At 36.7% G+C, this 27,999-nt stretch overlaps 1 protein-coding gene across 3 annotated transcripts; it reads right to left on the bottom strand.

Annotated features, from left to right (window-relative positions):
• Positions 1-40: 40 nt before the first annotated feature.
• nphp3 (nephronophthisis 3) lies at positions 41-27,999 on the bottom strand. Of its 3 annotated transcripts, XM_059014707.1 has the most exons (29): positions 27,568-27,999; positions 23,452-23,687; positions 20,888-21,266; positions 20,457-20,582; positions 19,845-19,995; positions 18,709-18,861; positions 18,322-18,455; positions 17,392-17,549; positions 16,970-17,126; positions 16,613-16,687; positions 15,620-15,799; positions 15,066-15,169; positions 14,797-14,911; positions 14,515-14,658; positions 14,202-14,299; positions 12,587-12,689; positions 10,051-10,133; positions 8,596-8,734; positions 8,275-8,439; positions 7,979-8,076; positions 7,390-7,512; positions 5,542-5,731; positions 5,199-5,440; positions 4,841-4,916; positions 4,069-4,196; positions 2,895-3,135; positions 1,822-1,947; positions 1,560-1,675; positions 41-1,216 (listed from the first exon to the last, which is right to left on the bottom strand). In XM_059014707.1, the coding sequence occupies exons 3-29, from the start codon at positions 21,209-21,211 to the stop codon at positions 1,039-1,041; spliced, it is 3,927 nt and encodes a 1,308-aa protein (XP_058870690.1). In that variant the 5' UTR covers positions 21,212-21,266; positions 23,452-23,687; positions 27,568-27,999; the 3' UTR covers positions 41-1,038. The 3 variants fall into 3 exon arrangements, with proteins under 3 accessions (XP_058870690.1, XP_033849647.1, XP_058870699.1); XM_033993756.3 differs by lacking the exon at positions 23,452-23,687; XM_059014716.1 differs by lacking the exons at positions 23,452-23,687; positions 27,568-27,999 and adding an exon at positions 27,288-27,377.

Raw genomic sequence — 27,999 nt, 5'->3', positions numbered from 1 at the left:
CAGAATTCAGTGAGATTAAAAATATAACGGGATTCCTGTACAAAAAGAAAGACATTTTTATTACATCAGTGCGATTCACATAAACATATTTAAGTAAAAATAAATCTAATTCAATTTTCAGTATGGATGATTCTAGTTTGTCTTTTTGTGCACATTTTTAAACTGGCAGATCATTTTAAGCTGCCGACATTGCTGCATAGCACAGAACAGTTTAACTGCGTGATCATGGACAATTCGTTTTTTAAAGTTAAAACATATTAACTTGCATTGTAACCTTGTACTACCCTGTACCACCTATAAGTCGCTGTGGATTAAGGCATCTGCCAAATAAATTAATAATAATAAAAACTGAAAACGGTATAAAAAGTGTATTTTTAAAATGTAGGACAGATAGATAACGACAGATAGATAGATATATATATAACATTACCTTATTGTGCAATACGTTTCTCACAGATCGGACTACCCGAATGTGACATACAAACGTACAGAATACAGTTAAGATGTACTAGTCATTTTAGGGGAAACATGCAGCTGCTCTTCAATGTTTTAATTGTTAAATGCATCGGACAAGCAAGCATACTAAGTGTGTCTTATCCTTCACAGTACTAAGTTAATCCACTTGAACAGGATCATCATGAATCTGATTTGGTACACTGCAATCAGGATCTTGTTTAGTCTGATTTAGCAGATGATCTACCTGTGATGATTAACTTCTGGTACGCTGCAATCGGTATTAGCAGTTGTACTAACTTTAGTCCAATCAAGTAGACTAAAATAACATAAAAATAACAGTGTAGTAATGATGAATGCATTTATTGAAACAGCTGTCTTTGGTGAGTATTTTAAGAGCTAAATGTGACATGGTTTTGTATAAATCAACACTGTTCTTAACAAAAATTTACAAATTACCAAAATTGGTCATGGGCATCCAGTGAGCTACCAAATATTTTCAGCTCTGTAATTTAAAAAGTTCAGTGTTTCAGCCACAGTAGAAACACACCAAGAGGATTATATGGTGTGTTACTGTAATTAAGGTCACCTGTGTCCAACATCTATATGCACATTGGGATGAAGAGCATTTCTTAGGCTGATGGTGTCTGCACTTGAGTGTCTGGAAGGAGCTTTTCCACAAACCAGCGACGGCTCTGCTTCTTTAATTTCCATGGCTCTTTTATACAGTTCAGCAGCTTTTTCAAAATCGCCCTCTTCGTAACTAAAATAACAGACAGTTACATTATCAGGATAAAAAAATACATAGTATACAATATTAATCCTGCAAAATGTGAACATTTTAATTTAAAATCTAGTTTCAGATAATCAAGGTGCAAAAACACCGGTATAGTGCTACCCCTTTAAAAGCAGACCCTTTATACTGCGTAATCAGTTATAAGGTGGCATGGTTGTGGCTCCCATTTGCCACATAATGCCATTCCCCTAGCACTTTCATTCCAGTTATAAGGTGGAACACAAATAGTACTACATTGTAACTGTGGCTCTCAACTACATTGTTATAGAATAGGGATATCTGTATTTTGCACCTTCCCAGCAGCACTCACCTCAACACAGCTAGATTCTTGAGCGTCTCTCCCACTCTGGGATGACTGCGACCCAGGCTGTCCTCATAGACCTTCAGAGCTCGCTCATACAGGGGCAGGGCTTCTTTATGCTTTTTCTGAAACATTTATTAAAAGCATAGGTAGATAAAATAGTAATTTCTAATTCTTTTTTTCGTAGTTTAAATCCACTACTTTAATTGTATATATTTAGAACACTTTTACCAAATACCAGATAATGTGGCAAAATGTAGCTACAACTTACCACCTGACAGTATAGTACAGCCAGGTTTACTAAAGCTGTGGCCACACTTGGGTGTTGAGGCCCAAAAGACTTCTGCCGAATTTCAACTGTCAGTTCATACAGAGGAACAGCCTTGTCCAGTTTCCCCTGAAAGAAAAAAAAACATGTTTATAGTAAAAAAAAAATCACAACAATAATATTTAAATCAATGCATACAAAAAATAGTAGTTTTTGAGATAAAAAAAACAAAGCATCCCTGGTAGCATAATCTAAGGGGTATAGCATATCAGATAGAATGGTTTGTAAACAAATATAGCAATGTGAAGAAGAGCTTATCATTTGAAATGTTCAAAGGTTAAAAATAATGTGGCACTACCTTGAGAGAATCCTAGGATACAACTGTGTACCAGCTACAAAGCATGTGGTCTGTATCGTTAATATGGCCAGAAGTTACACTGATGCAACAGTGAAAGGGTTATTTTATTTTATTTAAAAAACACTGATATGGAACACAAGTAAGAAAATCAAAGAATACAGCTGTGTGACAAACATTATGACAGTAACTCAAGTGTACTGTCTCTGTACCGCAATAAAATGCCATATGACCTCAATATGGCAGCCATATTAGGCCAATGTCACCAACACATTAGGCATTCATGATTTATACAACCTTGAAAATATGAAATCGCTATTTCAAATGTTTTCTGAGATATGAGGCTTTGACACCGTTGGGGGGCAGCTTTCCACAAAAATGGCCAGGGTTTTTCTTGTATGAAAAACTATGAATCTAGGGAATCACAGAATACTTGTGTATGAAGCCAATACACGAATTAGGTCTAAATTACATAGGAATGGGTGGACAGGCTAAAATATGTCTCCATATATCCCCAGATTCTGGGACTCTCATCAGTTTTCTAGATATGTAAAAATGTAAATGTAACATACATACATATTCCCCAGATTCATCCTTTATATCCCCCGATTCTGATACTCGGTAACCTGGGTTAACCAAGTTGACAGGAGATATGAAAAAAATGATACAGGTGCCTTCACTGTATATGAGCTTGTCTTATAAGAAACAACAGCTGACTCACCCTCCTCTTGTAGAGCACTGCAAGGTGTTTGATGGTGTATGCCAGGGAGGGATGATCAGGCGAGAGCGCTCTCCTCCTGATGTCCAGGGCACTCTCGTACAGCTCCTCTGCCTTCTCATTCTCTTTCTTCTCATTGTAAATAGCAGCCAGGTTATTCAGAGATTGAGCGCAGTCCGGATGATCCGGCCCAAGCACTCGCTGCCTCATCTCCAGGGACCGGGTCAGAAACATTTTGGCAGTTCTAGATAAACACAGTGCTTTTTTTGACAACTGCAGTTACTTTGTACTGTAGAGATTTTATATACTTTAGCATTACGATTAATTTTAAGAAACAGCGCTTTAACTCTCAACACTGTACTACAAAATTCTCAAGATATTCTTCCTGTTAAGTAACTTAGGAACTAACTTGACCAACAATAAAAAGTAAAATTACTCCCCCAAAAAATCAAGCTGTGGCTTATTCCGACATGTTATAGGTTGATAAAATCAATCCCTTTTTGCTGAATGATATAAATAAAGACAAGCCCTGTAAATAATAATAATAATAATAATAATAATAATAATAATAATAATAATAATAAACTATAAAAAAGCAATCGTCTCAGAGCGCTTCACACAACAAAGTTAAATTCAACAAAAACAATAACACGTAGAAACAAAAACAGAAACAAGGAAAAGGAATCATAAAAATGCCTTTCTAAGCTAGATTTAAAAACACTCAAAGTTGCTGAATCCCTGATCTCTAACGGAACAGAGTTCCACAGTTTTGGGGCATAGCAACAGAAGGCCCTGTCACCCATACAGCACAGACGAGCAGAAGGGACACACAACAGTCTAAGATCGGTGGAGCGGAGGTTGCGAGTGGGTGTGTAAAAGGTTAAAAGATCTGACAAATAAAGCTGAGCCAGCCCATGGAGATCCTTGTAGGGTCAGGAGAAGGATTTTAAAATCCACTCAAAACCGCCAGCCAATGCAAGGCCTCCAACACAGGTGTAATGTGATCCCTAGAGCGTGACCTAGACAAAATTCTAGCCGCAGAATTTTGAACATACTGCAATTTGTTGAGAATGCTATTAGAGACACCAGCGAGCAGGGCATTACAATAATCAATCCTAGAGAAAACAAATGCATGAACTAATTTTTCAGCCACAGACACATTAATAAGCTCACTCACTCAAGGTTGTTCTGCAAGTAGTAGAGAACTCCAAGCTCATTGAGTGTTTTGGCGTTGTCAGCAGTGTCATTGCCCAATGTGAGCTCCTCCAGCTGCAGGGCACGGCGCCGCAGGAGAGTGAAACCATACTGTGAGGAAAAGAGCCTGCAGTCACTTTAACTGTGTAACCAAAAACTGCTGTCTGGAGAAGCACACTGCTCCGGGTAAAAGTGACTGTTCACTTGTACTCTCATTTCACTGAACATGTACAGTATATTAACCAGACAGTAACCAAAAGGTTTTTGTAAGAAATGTAGAAATAGTTCAATTACTATTTCTACTTAAGAGAAACCAGTAAAATTATTGTACTACATATTTTACGATATACTACCATAGAAAACTGAATTGCTGTAATTTACTTTTCTTATGTTGTTTTTGGATTTAATTGAAGGATTGTTTATTTAATAATTTGTACCAGCAAGAAATCTGGCAAAAGTGTTTAGTTTCAGAAAACATAAATAGGCCTGGTGATCTGTGTTTAGCTCTAAATTAGCCATTTGAACCATCTGTTTGAAGTTTAATATAAAAAGAATGTGAAAGGGCAGCATTATACCCTGGAACAACATCTAAAATACTGCAACAGGTCTATTCAGGATCAATTGCTTTTCAAACTTTCAACTTATTGCAAACTTTCAAATCATTACTGTGTGGGTGGCAACCAGTGGCATGCAGCTAAATGTCACATATTAATATTTGGAATAAAAAAAATATTTTTTAAATCTCCTGTTCTTACCATGTTTCCCTTCTGACGTGCTGACTTCTGTCTTATCTTTAAGGACCTTTTTCTCAATTTGTCAGCTTGTTCATACCTAGTGAAATAAAGGTATGCATGTAATACTTTCTATAGTATGAACACCTCTCTTGGCAAATCAGCAAACTACTGTAAAAGTGTAATAACTGAAGATCAGTTTTCTCCTTTGTTTGTTGAGTAGGATGTGTGAAAAACTCAGCCTGCTGATAAAAAGCTAATAGCAGTGAAACACAAATCAACAAAAAGAAGTGCCATTTCATTATGAACCCCAGTCTCAGTAAAGACAACCGAGGAGTGGAAAAGATACGTTGTTCTACAAATAACAGATCATAGATCTTACTTGTTCTGTTTCTGGTAAAGCATTGCGAGTGAATCCAGTTCACGAGCCACTCTGGTGTGATCTGACCCAAATGCATTATCACTGATTTCCAGAGCTTGCTTGTACAGCTGCTCTGCATTTCCAAACTTTTTCCACTGCACATAAACCCCAGCCAGCTGGTGCAAAGAATGAGCCACACTGGGGTGGTCTGGATCCAGTGCGGTCTCTCGAATCTCTAGCGAACGCTGCAGGGGGGCCACAGCCTGAACAGCAAAAGAAAAGAAATTACAAACCACTGGTCAAATCTGTGTCACATCTGAAACATTCAAGTTGACAGAAAGTTGTAGTATAAATAGTTGACCACCTGACTGAGGAGACCTAGGTCCTTCAGGAATCGTCCTAGAGTTTCATATAAATCAGCCAAGCGTGTCATGCTGTCTTCTCCCTCACAGTTTTTTTCATAGTGCTTTAGAGAGTCAAAATACTCTGCTGCCATGGAACTTTTATCTTTCCCGACAAACTGCCAGTAACTCAGTAGTTCTGAAAAATGACCCCTGTAAAAATCAGAACAAAAACAGGCTGTGTATATAGTGTGTAACTTCATCTGTATGTCTAATTAACTTGTATTGGTAAATAGTCTGTGATTTAGAATGTCTTGTTTCACTTTCAAAATAGCCAATAGGAGAACAGAACCAAAGCTATTTTCTGTTAACTTTCACAAAGTGATTTAGATGTACAAATGACATTAGCAATATTATTTTTTCATATCCACTTCCCAATGTTGACCAAAAACAAATATACTGGGGCCAACAAGAACAGATCCAGTATTCCAATATCAACCTATACCTGGCAGGACCAAGCTGTATTGCGAGCATTTTACAGCACAGGGGCAGCTAAGCTCCGTACTTGGTGTTTTACGCATTGAAAAAATATGAATTACGTATGCTATTTACATTTAATGCATAAAGAAAAGCATAGTAATTTTTTGCACGGCTTCAGGTTGCATGTCATCAAGCTTCTTGTACCTCATTGGTTCTTGACACTATAAAAACTGTAACAGCCTAGTACTAGTGGAAGAAGACTTGGTGAATGCAGTACCAGCAAACTACATCATAAATAGCAACTTCCTGGACTATAATATTATTAAGGCAGGACTAAATGGCTGCAAAAAAGACATCAAGTACGTTTACATGACAAACATTAGTTTTCAGAAAACTGAATCAGAAAACTGATTTTCTTAAAACGTCACTTTTCTGTGTTTACATGATCTAATCAGAATTCAACTATATACATGGATTGAAGTTTTCGGAAAACGCAGGATATTTTCACATGCAAAGTACTGTAGTAGCCCAAGTATGATTTGAGGACCGGACATTTTTAAAGCTGGAAAACATTTGCTGCTTCAGTATGGGCTACTAACAAATACATACACACTTTAACAAATGTATTACTTTATCCCTAACTAGACAAATGGATGGATGCAGACTGACTACAGATTATTATTATTTTCTGTTATCTAAAACTACGTGCAGGAATGAAGGTCAAAGTTTGCACATGTGCAGTACGCTATCGGAATAAGTTTTCCGAAAAGTGTGCTTACATGATATACATTTTGTTAGTTTTCGGAATTTAATCGGAAATTTCTAGGTGCTGTTTTCCGAAAACTGACTTTCGGAATATTCCGATACATTTTCTGAAAACTGTGTTTACGTGACTTTTGATATCGAAATTAGTTTTCCGAAAAATATCGGAATTCTTATGCTCATGTAAACGCACTGATTGTTGGATTTTCCAAGTGGAAAATAAGGAAAGGAAAGTTTTTATTGTAATAAAGTTCAAAGTAGCATTACAGTTAAAATGTAAGGCTGTACAGGGTCTCCCGAGTGGTGCATCTGGTAAAGGCACTCCCGAGTGGAGTGCAGGATGCGCCCTATAGCCTGGAGGTCGTCGGTTTGAGTCCAGGCTATTCTATTGCCGAGCGTAGACGGGAGCTCCCAAGGGGCGGTGCACAATTTGCCGAGCGCCGCCCGGTAATGTTGTATTTTACTTGTCCAAAATACATTTTATGCAGTTTCTAAATTGGAGAGTAAATTACTGAATGACCCAAAACCATATCTGGAGCGCTGCACAGGAGAATCCCTTTGGATTGCATCAACCAGATATCTGTGGTTACCCTGGATTACATTTAAAATACATTTTTATATTTTCACACCTTTTATAAAGATTCTGTGAAACAAACAGGTTAAGCAGACTCCTGTGCAGTTTCTGTTTCTCTTCCTGTTGCTGGAACAGCCAGGGGAGTTCATCCGCACCCCTCCAAGTCACCCGGTCCTGGCTGCAAATTCAATACAAGCTTATACTGTAGACACATACTGAACGCACACACACACTTACAGACTGTAATCAGCTGTAAAAATATATATACATATTAAATATGCTACTAATGAATTACAGTATGCAAAAAAATAAAGTAATTAAAATGTCAAATGTCATTGCCCAAAATATTTTTATACTTAACATTTAAGACCAATTCAGTTATAGTGCGGCTCCAGTTGCAATGTATTTATGATGATCATAAATTGTTACAATATAGTTAAATAATGCAAATAAAACTGTAACATCGTTTTTCAATTTCAACGTTTTTACCAATTTATACATGTTCTTACTGATACTGAATTTAAAATGTGAATGTTTCCTCAAAATGAGAACTATAAAAAGTTGATGCAATATTGTTATGTTTTAGTTTTTTGGTCATGAACCTTCAAAACTAAAGTCCCTGAAAACAATATTCTCGGACATACCTTAACTGCTGGCTAAAGTACTTTATTAACTTCTCTCTGTACATTGAAGTAGAATGTTGTTCTTCATCCATGTACTCAAGTCTCACAGCTTCCCAAGCCTATAATAAAACAATAAAATCCAAGTTACATGACGAGTTTTACTTCTATCGTGTTTTTAAGCTTGTTACATCTGTGTGTGACATACTTTTGAAACAAGAGGCTTCGCTTAATAGCGATCAGCAAGAACTGAAAATGACTTGCACACCAACAAAAGTTACTGACTTATACTTCAACAATTAGTGGCTGTTGATTATTACCTGTAGATGCTGAAACTTGATAATTCCACAACCATACGTTATCATGCACATACTTTGCAGTTTGTGCAGAAGGGAAGCCAGCACTGGCGAGGTCAGGTCAGGATGCATCTCCAAAAGCTCGGATTCACTCACACCATTGTGGCTTGCACAGACCAGACAAACAATCTAGATGAAAAGAAACTGAAAAGCTGCATTAAATGTATTTTAATGAAGACTGCCTATTTGTTTGAAATAGCATCCTATATCTTTTTTACATTAAACAAATCAATATTTAGTCATAGCTCTTCTCGGATCCCATCCAGCTGCTTTTATGGAGTATACCTCTTTCATCAGTTCCTTGTCCCTCTCTGCAGTCAGGGTCTCCTGCACAGCTCTCAGTACCAGCCTGTAGAGAGAGACTGTGTCTTGGCATTGGAAACACAGCTGGATAATTCTATCAATATCCCATGCTGTTTTGATGCTGTTCGAATAAGAAAATAAAAACCTTTACTAGATAATACTGAATTAGGATGCTGTGACATAACAAATACAATAATGCCCTACATTGTGACATCTCAAATCTATTTGCTTTTCCAAGAACATTATTCTACTTTAAGGCAGGTACTTGCGTTGCTAATCGGAAACAGCCTTTACATATATTTAGGCTTGCTACTTTTCGATTTTAAAATCGGTAAAGCTTGTTAAATGTAAAATTCTCCAAAAATATGAGTTTGACTGAAATAAATTTATATACAATAAACGTCAGTAAATCCACTCGCTATTTTTTTTCTTACCAAAATTATAATTTAGAAATCATCTGTAGTTTGTGTAGTTTTAATACTTGCTGTCTGTCACGTCTCCGTTCCGCTCTGAATGGCTAGGGGTCGCTGTCAGTCAACTCAGTGACTACTGTAGTTTTACCATCAGTCATTTCATCCTGTTCTGGCAGATCTCATTGACTGAAGCAGCGCTAGAATGCTCTCATTTGTTTAAATGACTGTCCATCATCAAACCTGCACCGACTGTGCACTTTCATTTGCCAGCTACAGCACCTGTCATTCAAAGCGCCTACTTTGAAATTAGCGGGTTAAGGTGTAGGTAGGCTTTTGCTATAGGTATATACGGTTACAGTTACTAGTTTTGATTTGAAAATGGGGCGCATGAGGAAAATACTTAATGAGTATTATGCACAATACCCTGAACAACGGCTATAGTCTCCGATTCAGTACGAAGCGGGCCCGTCTGCATTGCCTTCAGTGACTCCAGCTGTGCTGAAGCAGGAGAGGGGTGGAGCTCAGACTCTGGATAATAAGCAAGTTAGTTCTGTTCCGCTATCTAATGTTTTGTTCTGTGCATATTATTTTACTTGTAATACACTGTGATACAAGTCTGTGTAATACACTTTTATATTGCGTTTTCTACGGCTTATTCAAGACCATTTTTAAATTTGTGTAGGCTCTTTATCTATACAAGGCAGCTCTGCTGTGACCAAACGTTATTTCAACTAGAATGTTGGTAACCATGGTTTTGTTGCATGTTGAAAATGATAAAGGGGTTTTGCTGTACGAGATGTTTCTCAATAGCATAAAAAGTCTGGTGGTTTTTTTTAAGCATAAAGGTCGATTTCACCCGTTCTTCCAAAAATAAACGTCAATATTAAATCGTCGGTTTTGGTAAAAAAAAAAAATCAAATCGTAGCAAGCCTACATATATTCCTGCAGAGCCGATAGGAGTTTTTTTTATGACTTCATGGTCAGTAAAGGAGTTGTTGATTAATATTCTATTGTTGGCACTTACCCGGTAATCATTTTGGCCAGCAGAGTCACATACAAGGCATTGCACGTTGTTGCAGATCGACAATGTCTTTCCAGTTTCTTTTCCTAAAAAATAAAACATTTACCACAAAAACACTAGATATGTATGTACTGATATGAACAGATGTATAAATCTCAGATGATACAGATAACAGAAACAAATATTCTTTGACATCAATTCTGCAAAGCCGCCCAAATGCAGATTTCGGATAGTTTACTTTCTATGTGTTTTTGATCACTGCCTCAAAATATGCCATGTTTTTTCTATCAAATTAGAAAAAACGTTTTATAAGTTTTATATTTATATTTTTTACATATCTAAAAGGTCTAAAGCTAAAGTAGGACAGCTTTGTCTGTCAATGTTAAACTACATAGCTGAAACTGACCCTGATCCTGTTGTGCATCATGTAATCATCTAAAATATAAACATGTGATGCTGTAATGAAATAGTCTCTCTTGCTAAAATTTGTAATTCATTTTCTGTGAAGTTAAGAAAATATTGTCTCAGTTATTTAACAAACTACATCTACAAGGCCAATAAGAGCTTCAGCTGACTGTCAAGGAATTGGGCAACCAGTACTGTTTTAAAATGTGTTAAACAAGCCACATAAAATGTATATTGAAGCAGTCTATGGCAGGAGCCACTGTTTCCAATACAGGCATTGTGATCATCTGGGTGAGACAACCCGATGCACAGGTGAAAACGATGTACCTAGGTTTGAGTGAGACTGGTAACAACTCTCACTTTACTCTTCAAAATGTACTGTACTACAAGCTCTGTCTGCAGGGGGGCTAAGGTCTAATAGAGGTTTTAAAAAAAGCCAAAAGAAACTCACTTTTTAGCATGTAAGTATATGTACATATGAGCATAGGTTTATTGTGTTAGAAATGAAGTAGCATGAAATTTGATAAGGCATTGCCGTATAGCAGTGGTTCCCAACCTTTTTCAAGGTAGGGACCACCTTGGTGTTTGCCACGTATGGTTTTCACAACAGCATTTCTAAACTACTTTTTATGTGTATATGTATAAGTACATGTAGAAAGTAAAGTGTTTATATAGTATACTGGTCATCAAGGAATTTTGTCATTTTGCGCATTGAAAGTTGCTGATGGCAGAGTTCCTGTTTCTTTGGTTTAATTGTTTTTCACATTCTGAATGCTTTGTAGATAAATGGCATTTCAATTTTTCCAGGTTTAAGGGTTTTATTTGACAAAACCTCCTGAGAAATAATGCACTGGGGCTTGGGTCGTCCTCGGATCCAGTAAATGTAAATACATGCTGGTCCCTGCAACCGTTACCTCGTGTAGCAAATTAATCTCTCCATTTCTAACGCAACTTATTGCACTCACTGAGTTGCAAACTTCGCTCGATGCACACATAAAAAACACACCGGAATACGAAGACGAGGTGGGTGGGAAGCTATTTGAAAAATAAAAAGTATCGGAGAGTGTACAGTCAACAGGACTTACAGCATTTTGGTTAAATATGATGGCTTCAAGTACAGACTGTACACATTATTTCCAGAAGTAGTGTAAATGAATTTCTATCAGGGACTCAGTCTGTGTGTTTAAATCGCGCCTCAAGACTCATTTTTATACATTGGCTTACTGCACTGCATAGTTTTATGTATTTTATGTATTTTTTTATGTAAAGCATAATTCAATTTTATTTTAATGAAAGGCTCTATACAAAATAAATATTTTATTATAATTATTATTATTATTATTATTATTATAATGCAGAGCAAAAAGGCTAAAACAGCCAGATTACGTTTTTTTCCCAGAACAGTGAAGAATGAGCACAGATTAGAAAGATGTGCATTTACGTGAATGCTCATGTAGATTTTTTTTTTTTTTTTTTAAGTAATGCTAGCTAAAGACAAATATGCCATCATAACTTGTAAGTGATTTAATTAGTATTTGTTTCACATTAAAAAGCTGTTTCAGTTAATGGCGGCTTTGAAGGTGATGCTTGGTATTACTAAGGTAGCTGTAATATATATATATATATATATATATATATATATATATATATATATATATATATATATATATATATATATATATATATATATACACACATACACACACACACACACACACACACACACACACACATTACATTTATAAACACACCCGTAATAAAAGAAAACAGATAAAGGGAGAAAATACAAATGCATACAAATCTTATAATTATATATCACGTGGTTGAAGCTGTTTGTTGTGTTGCTTAGTAGTAGCACGACATGTGATTGTGTAGAAAAGGGTTTTTGAAAGAACTGCATAACCGAATTCTGGGAGTTGTTTGTGGACCATCTGGAGTTTACTCAGGACCACACGTGGTCCGCAGACCACCGGTTAGGAACCAGTGCCATACAGAATATTAAACCAAACTACAAAAATCAAATGAGAGTAATGATTATTTAACATATATATTTTTTGCCTTTTACACTGAACATATTAAACTATAAAGGCAAGCACAGGTTTTACCTAAACTCCAAAGCATAAAAACCACAGACCTGCTCTTTGGTTAGTTTGATTTCGGCACTTAGGCATTCAGCATTGATAACAGATTTCACATCCTTTGGGCTAAGTGGATCAAGGTGGAGTGTTGGCCATAACCTATATACAGAAAGAAAAGAGAGAATAATAAATAAAGCAAATACTGGTTAGTTTACTTTCTGGATTTTTTTGTCAACAGCTCTACATTGCAGAATTTAACGTTCCTATAAGTAAGCAATAAGGCACGACAGGGTGTAAGTCACGAGGCGAAGCAGAGTGGCTTTAACCGCCCGAGGCGTGTGGATATTAGCGTATATCCCACACCCTGAAGTGCTTTACTGCACTTATAAAATGGGTCAGCTAACTAAATAATAATACATTTTTTTTAAAAACGTAAAAACATGTTTTAATTAACAAAAAAGTCATTTTTATTGAATATCCTTCCACCTCTGACCTAAAAACTGGTCCCTTAACTTAAAAAAAAAATAAAACCAAAAATACATTAATTAAAAAAAATATTATTATTTTAATAAACATTGAACTGATTAAAAACAAGGAGCACTACTTATAGATGTTAAATTGAACACTGCTATTGAAATGGCAGCTTTGAAGATTTACAGGCCCTTTTCTTAGATGTTCATTGTGAACAGTAGATGGAGCTGCAGCAAGCGATTCCGAGCAACATGGTGTTTGATTCATTGTTGTCGTTATCTGAGGAAGTGCAGCTGGACAATCATGCAGGCCTTCTTTGTCACGGCTGGCCATGTTGAGTTGCACATCAAAACAAACCTCTCAAGACCTGCAGCAGTGTCAGGTGAGTGTTGGCGAAGACTATTATTATTATTAATTTTTTTTTTATTTATTTATTTTTTTAATCGTCCTTTGTGATCCGGGAGTAGTGACAGGAAGTATCCATGCCAGATTTGCTGTACTGTTTCCAGTGGCATTTTGAAATACTCTGACAGTGGCATAAAAAGGACAGCTGATGCCCAGGCAGTGGACTTCTGTGTATTTTTCTTTTCCTTTTTTTTTTCTATGTCCAGATGCTGTGCTTCGGTAAGTTCGATGCCGAGCAGTATTACTTTTTTTTCACCACTTGAATAAGTGTTGGTGTCTGATTCAGACTCACCCAAAATCTCATCTAGAGTTGTGTTTCCCAAAAGATCAGAATTGATATACCTCATCAGTCATTGCAAATTTAAATATGGCTACCTTTTTTTTTTTTTTTTTCTCTTCAAAATTCTAGTGGCGTATGGATATCTAAGTGATTCACCCCTTTTCAAACTTTCAACCCATGGGAATATGCTGTAATATTCACACCCCCATGTGACCTGTTTTGACCAATCAGGGTAGAGGATTTAAAAGACCCATTTTATAAGGTTCTGATAATCAGCCAATACAAGTTTGAAGTCAGACATGGGCATTTAAAGTCCATCTGTGATGGAAAGCATATTCTATTCAGTTTCTTTACATAGTTTCCATAACAACAAATATCACTGAACTGTGTTGTAACAATTTTATTCACTTGCTAGAACATATATGATGTAAAATTACTTAAAAAAGTGGTGGTATCTATAAGCAAATTGCATACAAATATGTGTATCATCACTTTACTGTACTAATTGTGCATACCTCCAAGCCTGTGGGCAGGTCTCCACATTTACAGAAACAATCACCCTGACATTGACAGGCAGTGGGTCAATTAGCCACTTCATGTGTCTTTCAGCTTGCTGGAAACACGGCAATGAGAGAATTACATTATTAAGGGAATTGATTAAATCACAATTTCTGAAGTGCTTATTTGAAATTTTCCAATTTGAAGGATGAACAAAAAAATATTGAAATTGAATTCCTATACAGCAGAGCCTTGTCCTGTAACAACAAACATAATAGCTTTTATTCTTTCAGCCTTTTTCATTCTTAAAACTATTTGCATGCCTCCTACCTGTATCTGGTCAATGGAATCTATAATGATAATGATGTTGCCTTGGTGACGGGCAGACAGTCTCTCCAACCACCGTGGAAATTCCTCCAGTATCTTTAGGGGGTCCATTGACAAGGCAGATATTGACCAGGAATGCTGAAGTAGCTGTTGCCATAAGGAATACATCAAATATATCATCAGTAACAGACACTATGTTTACTAACTAGTACAGTACATTATACATTACTTATTTTTGTCTACTTTGAACTCACATTAATAAATAGTATACAGAAACAAACTTACCTTTACAGTAAGCCGTTTAATAATTAATACAGGCTCTGAACTGGTAGACAAGGGTCTTCCAACAAAATGGTACAGGATCAGCGTGTTTGGCGAGCGCTTCTGCTGAAGTTCAATCCTTCAAGAAAGTAAATCATTTAATTAATCTAAAAGGAAAACAGGGCTATGTAACTATCTATTTTCATTTTTAAAAAAGTATTGTTTCAAATATATAAGCGTTGCAATTCTACTAAATGTATAGACATATAAAGACCTGCAAAATACCATTTTACCATTTTGATAAAAGAAGAGATTTGCCAGAGCCTGGTCCCCCTGACACAAGAAGAGGAGGGATGGGTGGTGGGGCAGCCACCATGTCATTCAGTCGTTCAATGTACTAAAATAGATTATAATACACTGTTAGAACGTTTTGGTTTCTAGAGGAGCCTGCATTGGCACTCAACAAAGAACCTTGAGAAAGATGTTGCACAGTAACAATCACCACCTGCTGTCTTACACTCCATGAAAGTTTTAATTTTAACAAATTCATTTATTGTTCCTATGGGGTTCTGATATCAGCCAAAACTAGTCTGAATGGTCAAACATTGGCTTTTAAAGTCTAAGATGGAAGATATTCTTTTCAGTTTCCATAATAACAAAACTGAAATAGGAGCTGTTACAAATTGTTTGAAACCCACTTTGCAGAACTAGGATATTATGTATATTCAACTTTTAACTTTTAAACCCCAAAATGAATCATTGCAGAAAATGGATATGCATAAGCATTTTATCCCACACTATATGTATATTTACTGGTATTCCCTTCAGCCTGGAAACACTCAGTTACCTTTTCGAATCCTAGCTGACAGGTAGACTTTGATGCTTGCTGAAAAGCTTCTATTTGCTCCTGCTCATCGTGCATATCCCACAGGACATCTCCAAAGTCCTCCTCCTCATGACTGCTGGGGTCATCCTCAATCCCAGAATCCTTGTTCTCAAAGTCTAAGTTCTCATATCCAAACAATTCCTTATCCAAAAAAAACACACTGCTTTAAATTTTATATTTAATATTTATTTATTCCTATATATTCAGCCAATATGAAGGCAGGCAAGCAGGTATCACACAAGCAAGATATACAGTTCAACACTGCACACTTTTATTGTTGGTTATATGGCAGGATAGCACTATGGCCCAAGATCGTATCGACAGAAAGAGACTCGGAGACAAGAAGCTGCAGTTAAAGCGCTGTTGCACACATTTAAATCAATAAACAAATTAACAAGCACAAGACCCAAAATAAAAGGTTAAATAAAACAATATGTAATATAGACTGGACATTCACTTTCACTATAAGTACAACAGCACCCACCAACCACCAGACAAAGGATTGCTCCTTCCTTATATTCATGTGGCCACTCCCCAGTTTGCACTCAATTACCTAATTGGAGAATGGCCACACCTGTGATTGTTGGCAGGGACAGATTTAACCCCATCCCTGCCAACCTTACATTCCCCCTCTCACACACACACTATTTACAGCAGCAGGGTCTGCCCTGACACAGTTGACACAAAATAAACATAAGAAGTCATAGTCTTCACGCTTTCAAAATTCACAAAAGCCTTTTCAGCTCTTATTCAGTAGGAGAAACACACTTTATGAGTGCAGTAACTATTTACTTGGGATTCTATTAGTTGATACCCTCTGAAAAGTTCTGCTCATTGAAGAATTCACATTCTGCTGGGCAATTAAAAGTGCAGTATGGGCTTTTCTTAATAGTTTTTTTTTTTCTTTTTCTTAGCAATGCAGCCCTCCTGTCTTTTATACACTGCTTGACAAACCTGTTTAATGATTTTCTCCAGCTGTGTAAAAGTTTTATATGCTCCCTCCTCTGGATCCCCGCAGTGATCTATTACCTGGAATGAAAGTGGGAAAGAAATTGTTTCTTAGGACAATGAGTAATTTCCTATGCATACCTAAACCATTAGTAAACACTTGCAAGACCAAAAACTAAAAGCGCTGCTTATGAACCTTATTTATAGACAGTCAAACAAAAAACTATTTTGTTTAGAAACTGTACCTTGCCACCCTGACTTTTTCATTGTTGAACCACAATACTTGTGATTTGTCTTTATTTTAGATGTAACTTTATTACAGTCCTGACTGGGTGAATGATCACCATAACCGTGAAAACTCACTTTTGCCTTGTTTGCTTTATCTGCCTTTGTGACCTTTTCAATAAATTCTCTTGCCAGGGCTGAAGGAGGCTCGCGGTCCACAGTCCTGTGGTAAATCAGGAACAGCCTTGCTTCTGGATTTTTAAAGAAGGCTTCTTCACAGTCTTCCAATACCGAGCTGTGTTAAAAATATAGGGTCATGTAGGCATCTGCTAAGGCTAAAAAACACCACTGTCTTATTTTATCCAAAAGTCATATGCAGTAATAACAAAACACACAAAAAACATTAAGATGGTAGAGAAATCAATGGGGCCCCAGTTTCTGAGGTTTTAGCGACATAGAAGCCTGCACTTTCTAACATTATAGGTGTTCCATAAGGAACGAAATGCATCGCTGGAAGGAATACTGTACCTGAGGAACACTAGTAAGGTGTATTAACGTACCGAGAAATAAAAGACTTTAGAAATAAAACGCAGACAGAGCTTTTCTCAATTTCCTCCTTCCGTTCTGAAGAGTAGCAGCTGGCACTGTCTTCAGGAAAGTAGATATTTAGATAAAAGTGCCCCAGTCCCTCACAAAACTTTTGCAGTTTGTGAGTTTCCTGAAAAAAAAAGATATACCGGTATTACATCTAGAGACTTTAAAACACTGTAATGATGCACTTGAACAATGGCGTGCCGTCAGGACCTTCAAGGTATTCTCTGCTGAACAGACAGTGCCAAGTAAACCGTCAGCCAAATGACATTACGTTGCCTCACTCACTTGCGTACAGTGTGCTTGCTTATACTATGAAACCATACTACTCTAATTATTATTTGTTCATTTGTCTGACGCCTTAATCCAAGATGACTTACAGGCTTTACTACAGGTTTTTTTTTTAAGGGGTTTCCTGAAGGGGATGTGATCAGCCAATAAGAGATCTGCAATTCCCCTGCATAAGTCTAAAACAATGACCAGACGCTAGAAAAAAAACAGTTGAGGGTATTCTTCGTTTCAGTTGAAGGGCTTGAGTGAGTTTAACCAATAGGCAAGCCGAAGAATGTCCTTTTTTTTTTTTTTTTTTTTTAGACAGGCGACCAATCAGGAGTGAGCAGAGGCGGGCCATAAATCTCCCAGGGTATTCTCTGCCTCACTTGAAGGGCCTGCTTTAGCAACCAATGGGAAAGTCAAAGCTCTTACATCTGACCAATCATTAGTGAGCAACCCCAAAACATGAATATTCCTTGGTTAGCACTGCAGTTAGGAGGAGGGGGGGGGGGGGGGAGGTTGCAACAACTGCTATCCCAGTCCATTTTGTCACGGCACGCCACTGCACTTGAATAATCAAAAAACAAAAAAAAAACTGTCAATAGAATTTGAGGTTTTGCCCTCACCTTCAGAAATACATCCACCTCAGCTTGCGTTTCAGGTGAGTACATAAGGTAACAACGCACTGTATTACTCCAAAGGGACTGGGAAACCAGCGGGGAGACTTGCAGCAAACTGGCGACAGCTGCATCCCAGTCATCTGAAACACATCAGACAACACAGACATTTTTTTTTTTAATTTGGAGTGTAACCACTGCAATACATGCTAGGTCAAAGTGAAGCATTCCCATTGTGGAAAATATTGCATAGTTGAAGTAACATCCCCCACTGTAAAAACAAAATTACAGGTTTATCGGTATCAGAAAAAGAACACAAGACCTATATCCATAATATTCATACGTAAAAATGTAAGTACTAATTACGTTATTATTATTATCATTATGGAATCTTACCTCTGTTCACATTAGCAAAAGGACCTTCCACATCAATCAAGCTGTGTGCAAACTCAGGTCCTCTAAAGGTCTGCTGAAGTTGCATCATGCTGCCCATAGAGGGCTCACTCCCCAGAACACCACCACTCCAGTATTCACAGTGAGTGCCTGTGGCTGAATCAGAAAAGAGAGAAAGACAATCAACATGAAATTGTATTTATGTTAACAGGACTGTAATGCAATTTTAGGGATGTCATTGTTAATCTTTTAGTTTGCACATTTAGACTTTTTTTTTTCTTCAACCAAAGGGAATGAACATTTGTGGCAAACTCTGTCATTCACAGAAGAAAAATACGATCATGGTTTTACTGGATGGCATGAGCAGTAGACCACTTGTTTCAAGTAGTTTCAAATGCAGGTTTTACTGTACTGTCCGTTGTTTGCTTGGCATCAGGGAAGCTGCAAGATTAGTATGTGATGTTTATAAATTATATACATTTATTACAGATGCTAATGCTTTTTTCCCTAGCCTCAGAAGTTATTGGCAAATATTGTTTTCAGGGAAGATTAAACCCATGCCTGAGAATCATGATAAGTAACTGATTTTTTATGACTCTGTGTGCAGCTGTGACCTTAGATGGATGATAATACCCTTGTTTTCGCATAAGTTGTTTTTGCTTAAAAAGCTGTTTTGAGCATATGTACACACCACAATCAAACCAACTAAAACTGATTCTAAAACCACTTCTGCTAAAAGTGATGCGCTATAACTTTAAGTAAGCATCACGAAACGCCTACTAACACACCTTAAGTAAAGGGGGGGCCAACTGTGTTCATTGGTGAACTAGGTGGAGTTCCACTCCCAGTGGGCAGGTGCTTGATAGGTATATCGGAGCTTGTAACAGGTATTTCTATTGCTCAGAATCCACCTCCCGAGACTTGAGTTTACTTGCAGCTCTGTTGCTCATATTCCATCCTGTGAGATCTGTGAGTTTACTTGCAGTGCCATTGCTGTTGCTGTTGTATCCTGTACTGTTTTTTGATTGGTTTGCTCCTGAATAAAACTATTTTGATTAAACTTACCTGAAGAAGACTGTCTGATTATTATTAAGAAGAAAATAAACCTTACAGTACAATAAAACAGAAATCTCTCTTACTGGTCATATCAGTCCGGTTGTCATCTGAATCCGAGTCAGCTGGGTCGTACACTTGGATTCCCTGAGCCTGAAGTCTTTGGAGCTTGGTCTCTAGATCCCGTTTGGCTCTTAGCAAGTCCTGGATCTCCTTCTCCTTTGTTTCTCTAAAAATCTAAAACAAATAGTAAAGTGACTGAATATACTTATAAGCAGGCTTACAAAATTGTTATAAGGTGTAGTAATCACTCTGTGCACCACTACAATAATACATATAACAGACAACATTAACACGCCACATACAACATATAACACAAACGACACACAGGGGCGGGACACCCTGTCACAATAAGGAATTAGCAATTCCACTCCAATAAAATTGTCTTAATGCAATAAAATCATAGAAAAATGGATTATGCTTTAAGCATACAGTATAATTCTTGATTTCTGCCATAATAATTATTGACATGGTTTATACAAAAGACGCTAGGGTAGTATGCATGCTGTTATTAGCACTGGGCAGCCTAACTGTTAGTATGCCAAGATATTTGAATAGTTACACTGCCTTTTGCCCCAGTGCCAGTGAGAGAGAACGCAAACGTCCTGTAAAAGACTGACACAGGAAGAACTCCTTACTTTAAACTGACGCTTTACTCTGTCTCTGTCATGCTCAAAGGTAGCAGCCCTTTCCATTGCCTGGTATTTAGCTTCTAATGCACTCTCTTTCTCTCGTAGTATCTTCTGGTATGTTTTCTGCAGAGCCTGCCAAAAAAGGAAACCATGAAGCTATTACAATATATATATATATATTATATAAAGATAAATAAATCACATCACTTCAGTATTCCTACACCATCATGCTAATGATTTATTTTAATATTCTATGTGCAACTTTCATGACAACAAAAATAAATATTTAATGCAGCCAATTAATTATGGACACTAAACCAGTGGACAAAAGGAAAAAATAAAATGTTCTAAACTAAATTCTTACTAAACAGCAATGTACTTTATGATACTTGTCATTATAGGCGATATGTAATGTTTGCTATATTGTAAAAACTAACCTGAAGTTCTGCTCTCAGTCTTTTGTTCTCCTTGTCCAACTTGGCTTCCTTCTTCTGCATTGAGGCAATCTCGTTGTTCTTGCTGACCCGAAAGATATCATAGTCTTTTTTCAGCCTATCGTACTCTGCAGCATATTCAAGATCCACAGAAGCTGTGGACTTGAAGCTGGCACCAATGACCCGTGGGCCACGGCGGAATGAGCTGCGCAGGAGCCGGGCTTTGGGCTTCACCTCCACAGGAATCTCACAGGCCTCCCCACCCCCGCCACCATACGCGTCCTCAATTACCTCCCCGGGGCTCACCAGGGAGGAGGCTGTGCCCATTCCAAGAGAATTGAGTTATTCAACCCTCCACCAGCCGTCCATCCCCAGGATATCCCTATTAATAACAAGAAAGAAAAAAAATAAAACTGAGTTTTGTAAGCGCAGTACATTGTACAGTATGTTACCTGATCAAACTGCATAAAGACTGGCATAGCCTATATAGTCTGCTATCTATTTAAAAAGCTAAAATGTAGGCCTAATCACCTCACTAATTGCAGAAGTGCTTTAAAAATAATTCAGACCTCTCATAAGGAACTTTTTAACTTAATACCTGTAATACTTAGCGCCTTATGAAATCCTTTTTTTTTTTTTTTTGTATTTTCAGATTTTTTTTTTCTGATTTCATTTTTTTCTGTTTCAAAAAATTTAATTCAGGTGTTTCCATTGTTTTAATACAGTGATAATACAGTGATAATATACACTGTTTACATACAGTGATAACAATTAAGTAGCCTAACAATTATAAAATTCTTTATTCAGAATTTGATTGAAAAGATACCAACAATTTCAAGAAAACCTTCTGCAATTATGCAGTATACTGTAAAATATTCCACAAACAAATCTTCAACAAACTCCTGTCTGCTATCTGCAGATTTCATACTGTCTGTGATCGTGGTTTGTAGTGCCTGGAGCCTCGCTGATTCTTCTCGTACTTAATGCGAATCTTTAGATGGATTTTTGACATTAAACAATCTTTGCAGGTATCTTTTCAGGTATCTTTTCGGATCCAGTCAATTGAATGTTGACAGCATTTGCAGAACATCATAGAAGTCATTAAGGAACTGACTTACTCGCCACTTTGGTGTTCATTTTTAATTTATAAGCTTTTTAGCTGAGGAATTTTCAGTTGTAAAAGGCCTTTTGACATTCTGAAAGGCTGTTACTAGTGAGGTAACTTCGCCTGCAGTGTAGTGAAAAACCTGCTCTGTGCTGCGTCACTGCGTCTCTTAGCAACTTCGTTAATGCCCGCCCCGCAGCACGGTAGCTAAGACTGCCTGCCCTATACTAATGTACAAAATGCATGCACATTCCAAAAGTTTCACATTTTCCCTTCAAATATGTAATTAAGTTTAAAAAGTAAGTAGCGGGGTTCAGAAAAATTTAGCGTTACACATTCCCACATGTTGCTACAACTGTTTAAATAATGTACCTGTAATTATTTTCATTGTTAACATCCTGACAACTTTTTACACTTATAACTTTAAAGTCCGTTTCAAAGCACTTTTCAAAATGGCCTCTCTAGTGCACTGATAGTGTAAGGATTATTGCCCACATTGTCAAACAGGTAATACAGAAATCCATGGTGTGGTACAGAACAAAGGCCAGAGCACCTGTTTTTTGTTTTTTTTTTATTATCGCTCTTCCTACAGTGATTTAGAGGACAGCTCTCAAACCCCAGTGCACTAGAACAGACATTTTGATATATATACTGAGCATCAAAAGAAACATATCACTTGTATTTGGGTAAAATTCACTAGATGTGATTGAAAAATTACAAACTTTGTTTTAGAGCAGGTGCAGTGACTTTTTATTGTGCTAATTAACAAGTGACATCACGAAGATGCTGCAAAATGATCTGTCACTCTTGGTCTCCCAGTTCGTGGCCTGTCATTGACAGAGTGTGTCTGGTTATACCGTCTCGCCAGGTTTGAAACTGCTGACTGTGAACACCCAAGACGGCGAGCCACAGTACACTGCCCTAATCCAGCCTCCAACATGCCTGTTCTCCTGACAGACGTAGCATATTGTTTTTTTCTGTGATTTTGTTTATTGCTTTTATTCAAGCTTGCAATTCAACAGCTGAAATCACTCCATAGCCAGTGTCCAATCAACTGTCTCACTAATTAGGTGATTAAGTGCATATGCTTCAGTCATAGTCACTCAAGCGTGTCATGGTCAAGGATGAATGATCGAGTGATTAAAAAGAAACCAAAAACATTTCGTCATTGTCCATCATTTATGTACCTTTTTTTTTTTTTAAATAAATGTGTTATAAATAAATGTGTTAAAATGTTTCTTTTGATGCTCGGACTATGAATAAACGCCGCTCTCAATAAAGAAACGTAAAGGTCTTTTCTTTTCTACCCCTGCTCAAAAAATAAAGAAAGAAACACGCAACTCTGCCTATGTACATGACACCCCCGAAGAGACTGCAACCTCAATCCAGCATGTAATACAAACTAATCTACACCCACCTTAGTAAGCCAATGTTATTTTATAGTACAGTCCCAACAGACAACAGCACAGTAGTCCTTCACGTCCCTTTTTTCCAGCAGAGTTCAGTGCCAACACAGCAGGGGATAAAACAAGGGCTGTCTGTTTACCTCATCGTCAGCTTGGATGGTGAAAACTTAAACTCAGAGGAACATAGAGCTTTGCCGGTCACTCTAAGCACTATCCGAAACCTGGCTGAATATATCTTCTTGTAGAGGGGTTAGTTGTTTTGTTTTTTATTCAATTGGAATTTTACTCAGTCCTGTACAATTATATATAAAAAAAAACTTGCTTACTACCTATGAGAAGATTCAGTTTCGGTTTCTCTTACAGAGAAATTACAAACAAGCAGGTAAATTACAGTGAGAACAAAAAAATTAACAGAGTAGGATATATTTTAGTTTTAACAGAAATCAAACCAATATTCAGAGGTAATATTTTTCGTTAAGAAAAACAACTGCATCACACTCAACTACCGTTCTCTCTCCTCTTCTTGTCCCGCCCCAAAGCAACCAATACACACTCCTGATTCGCTGGTACAGTACTCCCCTGACCTCCCAACTCCCACCTAATAGGCTCTCATTAACTGTCAGTAAATGTACTTTATTCAAAACACACAAGAGTATAGACTATAGTGACTATAGTGCTGCAGATCGGAGCCTCTCATGGCGCCGTTTCTAAAATGCCTTAAATCATTTAATAAAATATTGCAGCATTTGTAAAGCATAGTATTATTAATAAAGGCCGCCCTCATTTAAGGGCCGCAGTCATTTTGATTAATTTAAAATAAACGCCGCGGCACCAAATTGAAGTTATACGGTATATATATATAGTGAACCTGACGAAGACATGTTATTTTGAAACGCGTAGTTCTACCATTCTTTTGTTTGTTTGCTCGTTTTAGTAAAAACATGTTTTAACTAATAAAAAGAAGAAAATCTTTTTTAAAAGACTGCAGTAAATCCTGTCCTATTTTGAGTGTGCTACCAATTGGTCTCTGGGACTTCAATCTACAAACTAAGGTCGGTGTACCTATATGAGAAGTGAACCTAAGCCAAAACAGATTTTCTTGTTATATATATATATATATATATATATATATATATATATATATATATCTCCATTGGAATATCCCTTTTATATCCTCTGTATCAATGAACTTGCAGTCTTCTTGGATGTGTCTATCTTTGTATGGAATTATATTACTGTGCAAAAGTCTTAGACACATTCAGGAGTTACAATATATATCAATGTTATGAGCATGAACAATTTACTCAAAGCCTCCACTAGTGTTTTCCACTATTATAACAACTTTGACTGTTATTAATACAGCTTACTTTGGGTGAGAAGAAACCAAGCTTGTCATTTAGCAATCTTTAATGATCAGAATATTCAAAAACTTGTGATCACAACAACTCAAAGTAAACTATACATGAGCAGCTAATATGAAGTGTTGTAGTAGCTAATCCATCACATTTACCAGTGGTTCTCAACAGGGGGGTCCGAGAAGCATTCAATTACATACATTTCCTTTTTTTTTTTTTTTTTACACATTATTTTTACAAATATATGTCCTACTGCTGATTATCTTAGATTAGTTGTTGTACAATAAAAACAATTATGCTATGTACAGAGTACTGGGGTGAGAATTGGCCTGACAAGGTGAGGATTAGCCTATAACAGAACTCACCCATGGTAAGAATTAGCCTGTAACACTGGCACTGCTGCTGACAGTGTCGAGCCACTGAATACCCAGTGCCAAGAGGCTTATGCGAGTGTGTCCTGGTAATGTGATTTAAATACACTACCTTTACATTTAAATACAAATACATAAAATGTGGTAATGTGGATATGTTATTTAATCGTAATTAAACCTCATGCATATGTATGTGTGTGCGTATGTATCAATCAATACACAATACCCCCAAATCTGATATTATTGAAAACCGCAAACCAAATCTGAACAGATTGCGACTTGTTTGTATCCTATAACATAAAACAAAGCAGGCTGAAAGTTTATTAATGAAGATGCACCCTCAAAATGAAACTGAGCCAGCTGTGAGGTGGAGAAAGGGGAGATGGTGGGAGAATGAAGCAAAATAACAGTGTAATAAACTATCACTTGCCACTTTTACCAGCTCACACTGCTTATTCAGGAAATAAAAACATAAAATAAAATAAAAAGTTTACCTACCTACCCTATTATTTTTTTTTCCAGCGTAACCAGAACCACACATTTTTTTATTGGGCCTTATTGAAAATTTTGCCTCATCACAAAATATCCTAACAGGTAAACAAAAATAAGGTAAGGTAAACAGGATATGGGATATGGAAAAAAAAACTAAGGAAGCAGGGACTCCATACACCCCTCCCATTATAATAAGCATATTTTCAATAAGGACTCCAAGCACTCTAACCTGTACTTTTAGTACATAAAAACCTGTTTTTTGGGGGTTTTTTTTGTTTTTTTATCTAGGACCTACCTCCCCGGCACCTCTCACAACATCACCTACTCACTGGAGCAAAGGAGTACACATGACATATACAAACCATTCAATAAGCTCTACTGCTGTTCATATTTTATGCAAAGTTGGGCTTGAAACACAGTAAATAATGTCCAAAAAGGCAGGGATTACGTCAAATTTTTGCCTAAAAAAATTTACCAAAAAAATGTAACAACTATGTATCATCCTTTACTGTATTGTTAATTCAGTGGGGTAAAGTCAGGTCTTTACAACCTAGTAGTCTTGGATATTTTTAATAGTTTAACAAATCATGTTATGATATAAAAGCATTGCAAATTGTTATGCGTTTGTTATATTTAGCTGGGGATTGTGCAGCATGTGAAGGAACAGGAAAGTGAAAGATGTTTTTGTATTTAACTTAATGCATTGGCAATGTACTTTAGCTTAGGTATTGTACTTTTATATCAACGAATATGAATGATTGAATTGTTGTTTGACCTGTTGTCAGAACAATAAAAAAAATCTAGTAATATACCAAATGTATGTCTCCAGTTTATCATTACAAGGGCATGGGAATTAAGCAGAGTAGAGTGGGGCTGCTGTATTATTAGTCGTAGTCGTAGTATTAAATAAACACTGGCTTTATCACATAAATACATTTTGAATGCCTCCTTAATATTTTTTATGAAAAATGTGCATTTAAATAAAGTTTAAAAAAAATAGAGAAAAGTGTTTGCTGTCAGGGGCAAACACAGCAACATAAACTATTCGGCGGTTTGAATAACAAATTGGAGAAATCAAACTGGATGCAGACTGATTACTATCATAATAATAATAATAATAATAATAATAATAATAATAATAATAATACTCTCTTTTCTAACAAAGCCAGGGAGGAAGCTTTGAAAAAACTTTATGAACACACTGTGAACATGTTATTGAGCAAACAGCACGATCAGCATTATCAAAGGTGGCTACTTCTGGAAGTTGCTGGAAGTAATCAGTCTGCATCAAGTTGTTTGATTTCTACAATTTGTTATTGAAACCACAAAATAGTTTATATTGCTGCTGTGGTTGCTGTATTGCCACTGACATCAAACACTATTCTTTGTTTAAATTTAAATAGATTAATGTATAGGACAGCCAGGAAGCAGACTTTAGTCTACACTGAAAGACAACATTCAGAGGGAGACACTAGAACACTCAAGAGATTTTCAAGCAGAAAAAAGGTACATTACATAAGTGAATACTGTACATATTATCCGGCTGACTGATTTGGAACAGAGATTAAACATAGTTTGAAAGATAACATTCGAGAAATCAGAAGAAACAATCTTATGTGACCAGAAACAAATATTTCCCCAAACAAATGTCTGCGGTGTGGGAAATCTACTTACCTAAGGCCAAAGTAACTGAACCCCACAAAAATGATAGCCTGGCCTACCACAAAAAAAGCAATACAGCAATGTGGAGGAGCATGTCTGTTCTAGAAGTAAGCATTTTCGCAATACATCAATGCCTGCAAAGGTCAGCTTGCAGGAAATATTTTGTTGAACTCTATTGTGCTTGAAAAGAGCTCAGTAACACTGAACATTGGTTAATGTTGCAAAGATTTGCAAATTTTGGTAGGACATATATTTACTATGACAGCATGTAAACAACAACAGATTAAGTTACCTTTTTTTCTTCGCTGTGCGTGTAGATGACAGTCCAGGCTATTTTATAATATTGTGGCCACAGTTCATTCAGTGCGTATAGTATATTCGCAGAAAACGTATAGCACTGCGTTTTAATCTGCAAAAAGGAAAACTCTCAAGCAAGGCGTTTCTTGAATCAGATTCCAGTCGTGTTTTGTTTTTGTTTTGTTTTCTTCCTCCAGAACACTTGCTCATAAATTTAAACGAACTTGTCTCAATTGGCTAGTTAAAGTATTTGCTACATTTTTCAGTTACCGATAAATGGTCAATGAGAGAATAATAAGCATGAACAAAAATCATCCAAAATGCAGACAGTGTTTCTGAACCTGAAGTTGCTGAAAATTAAACAGTGAACATTTTAAGCTTCCTGCTGCCCCGGTAACACAGCGGTGACGTAAAATTACTACGGAAT

The sequence above is a fragment of the Acipenser ruthenus genome, chromosome 3 (genome assembly GCF_902713425.1).
Source record: "Acipenser ruthenus chromosome 3, fAciRut3.2 maternal haplotype, whole genome shotgun sequence".
Lineage (NCBI taxonomy): Eukaryota > Metazoa > Chordata > Actinopteri > Acipenseriformes > Acipenseridae > Acipenser > Acipenser ruthenus.
The sequence above is the reverse complement of the archived record's forward strand: the minus strand, read 5'-3'. Positions and strand labels throughout refer to the sequence as shown.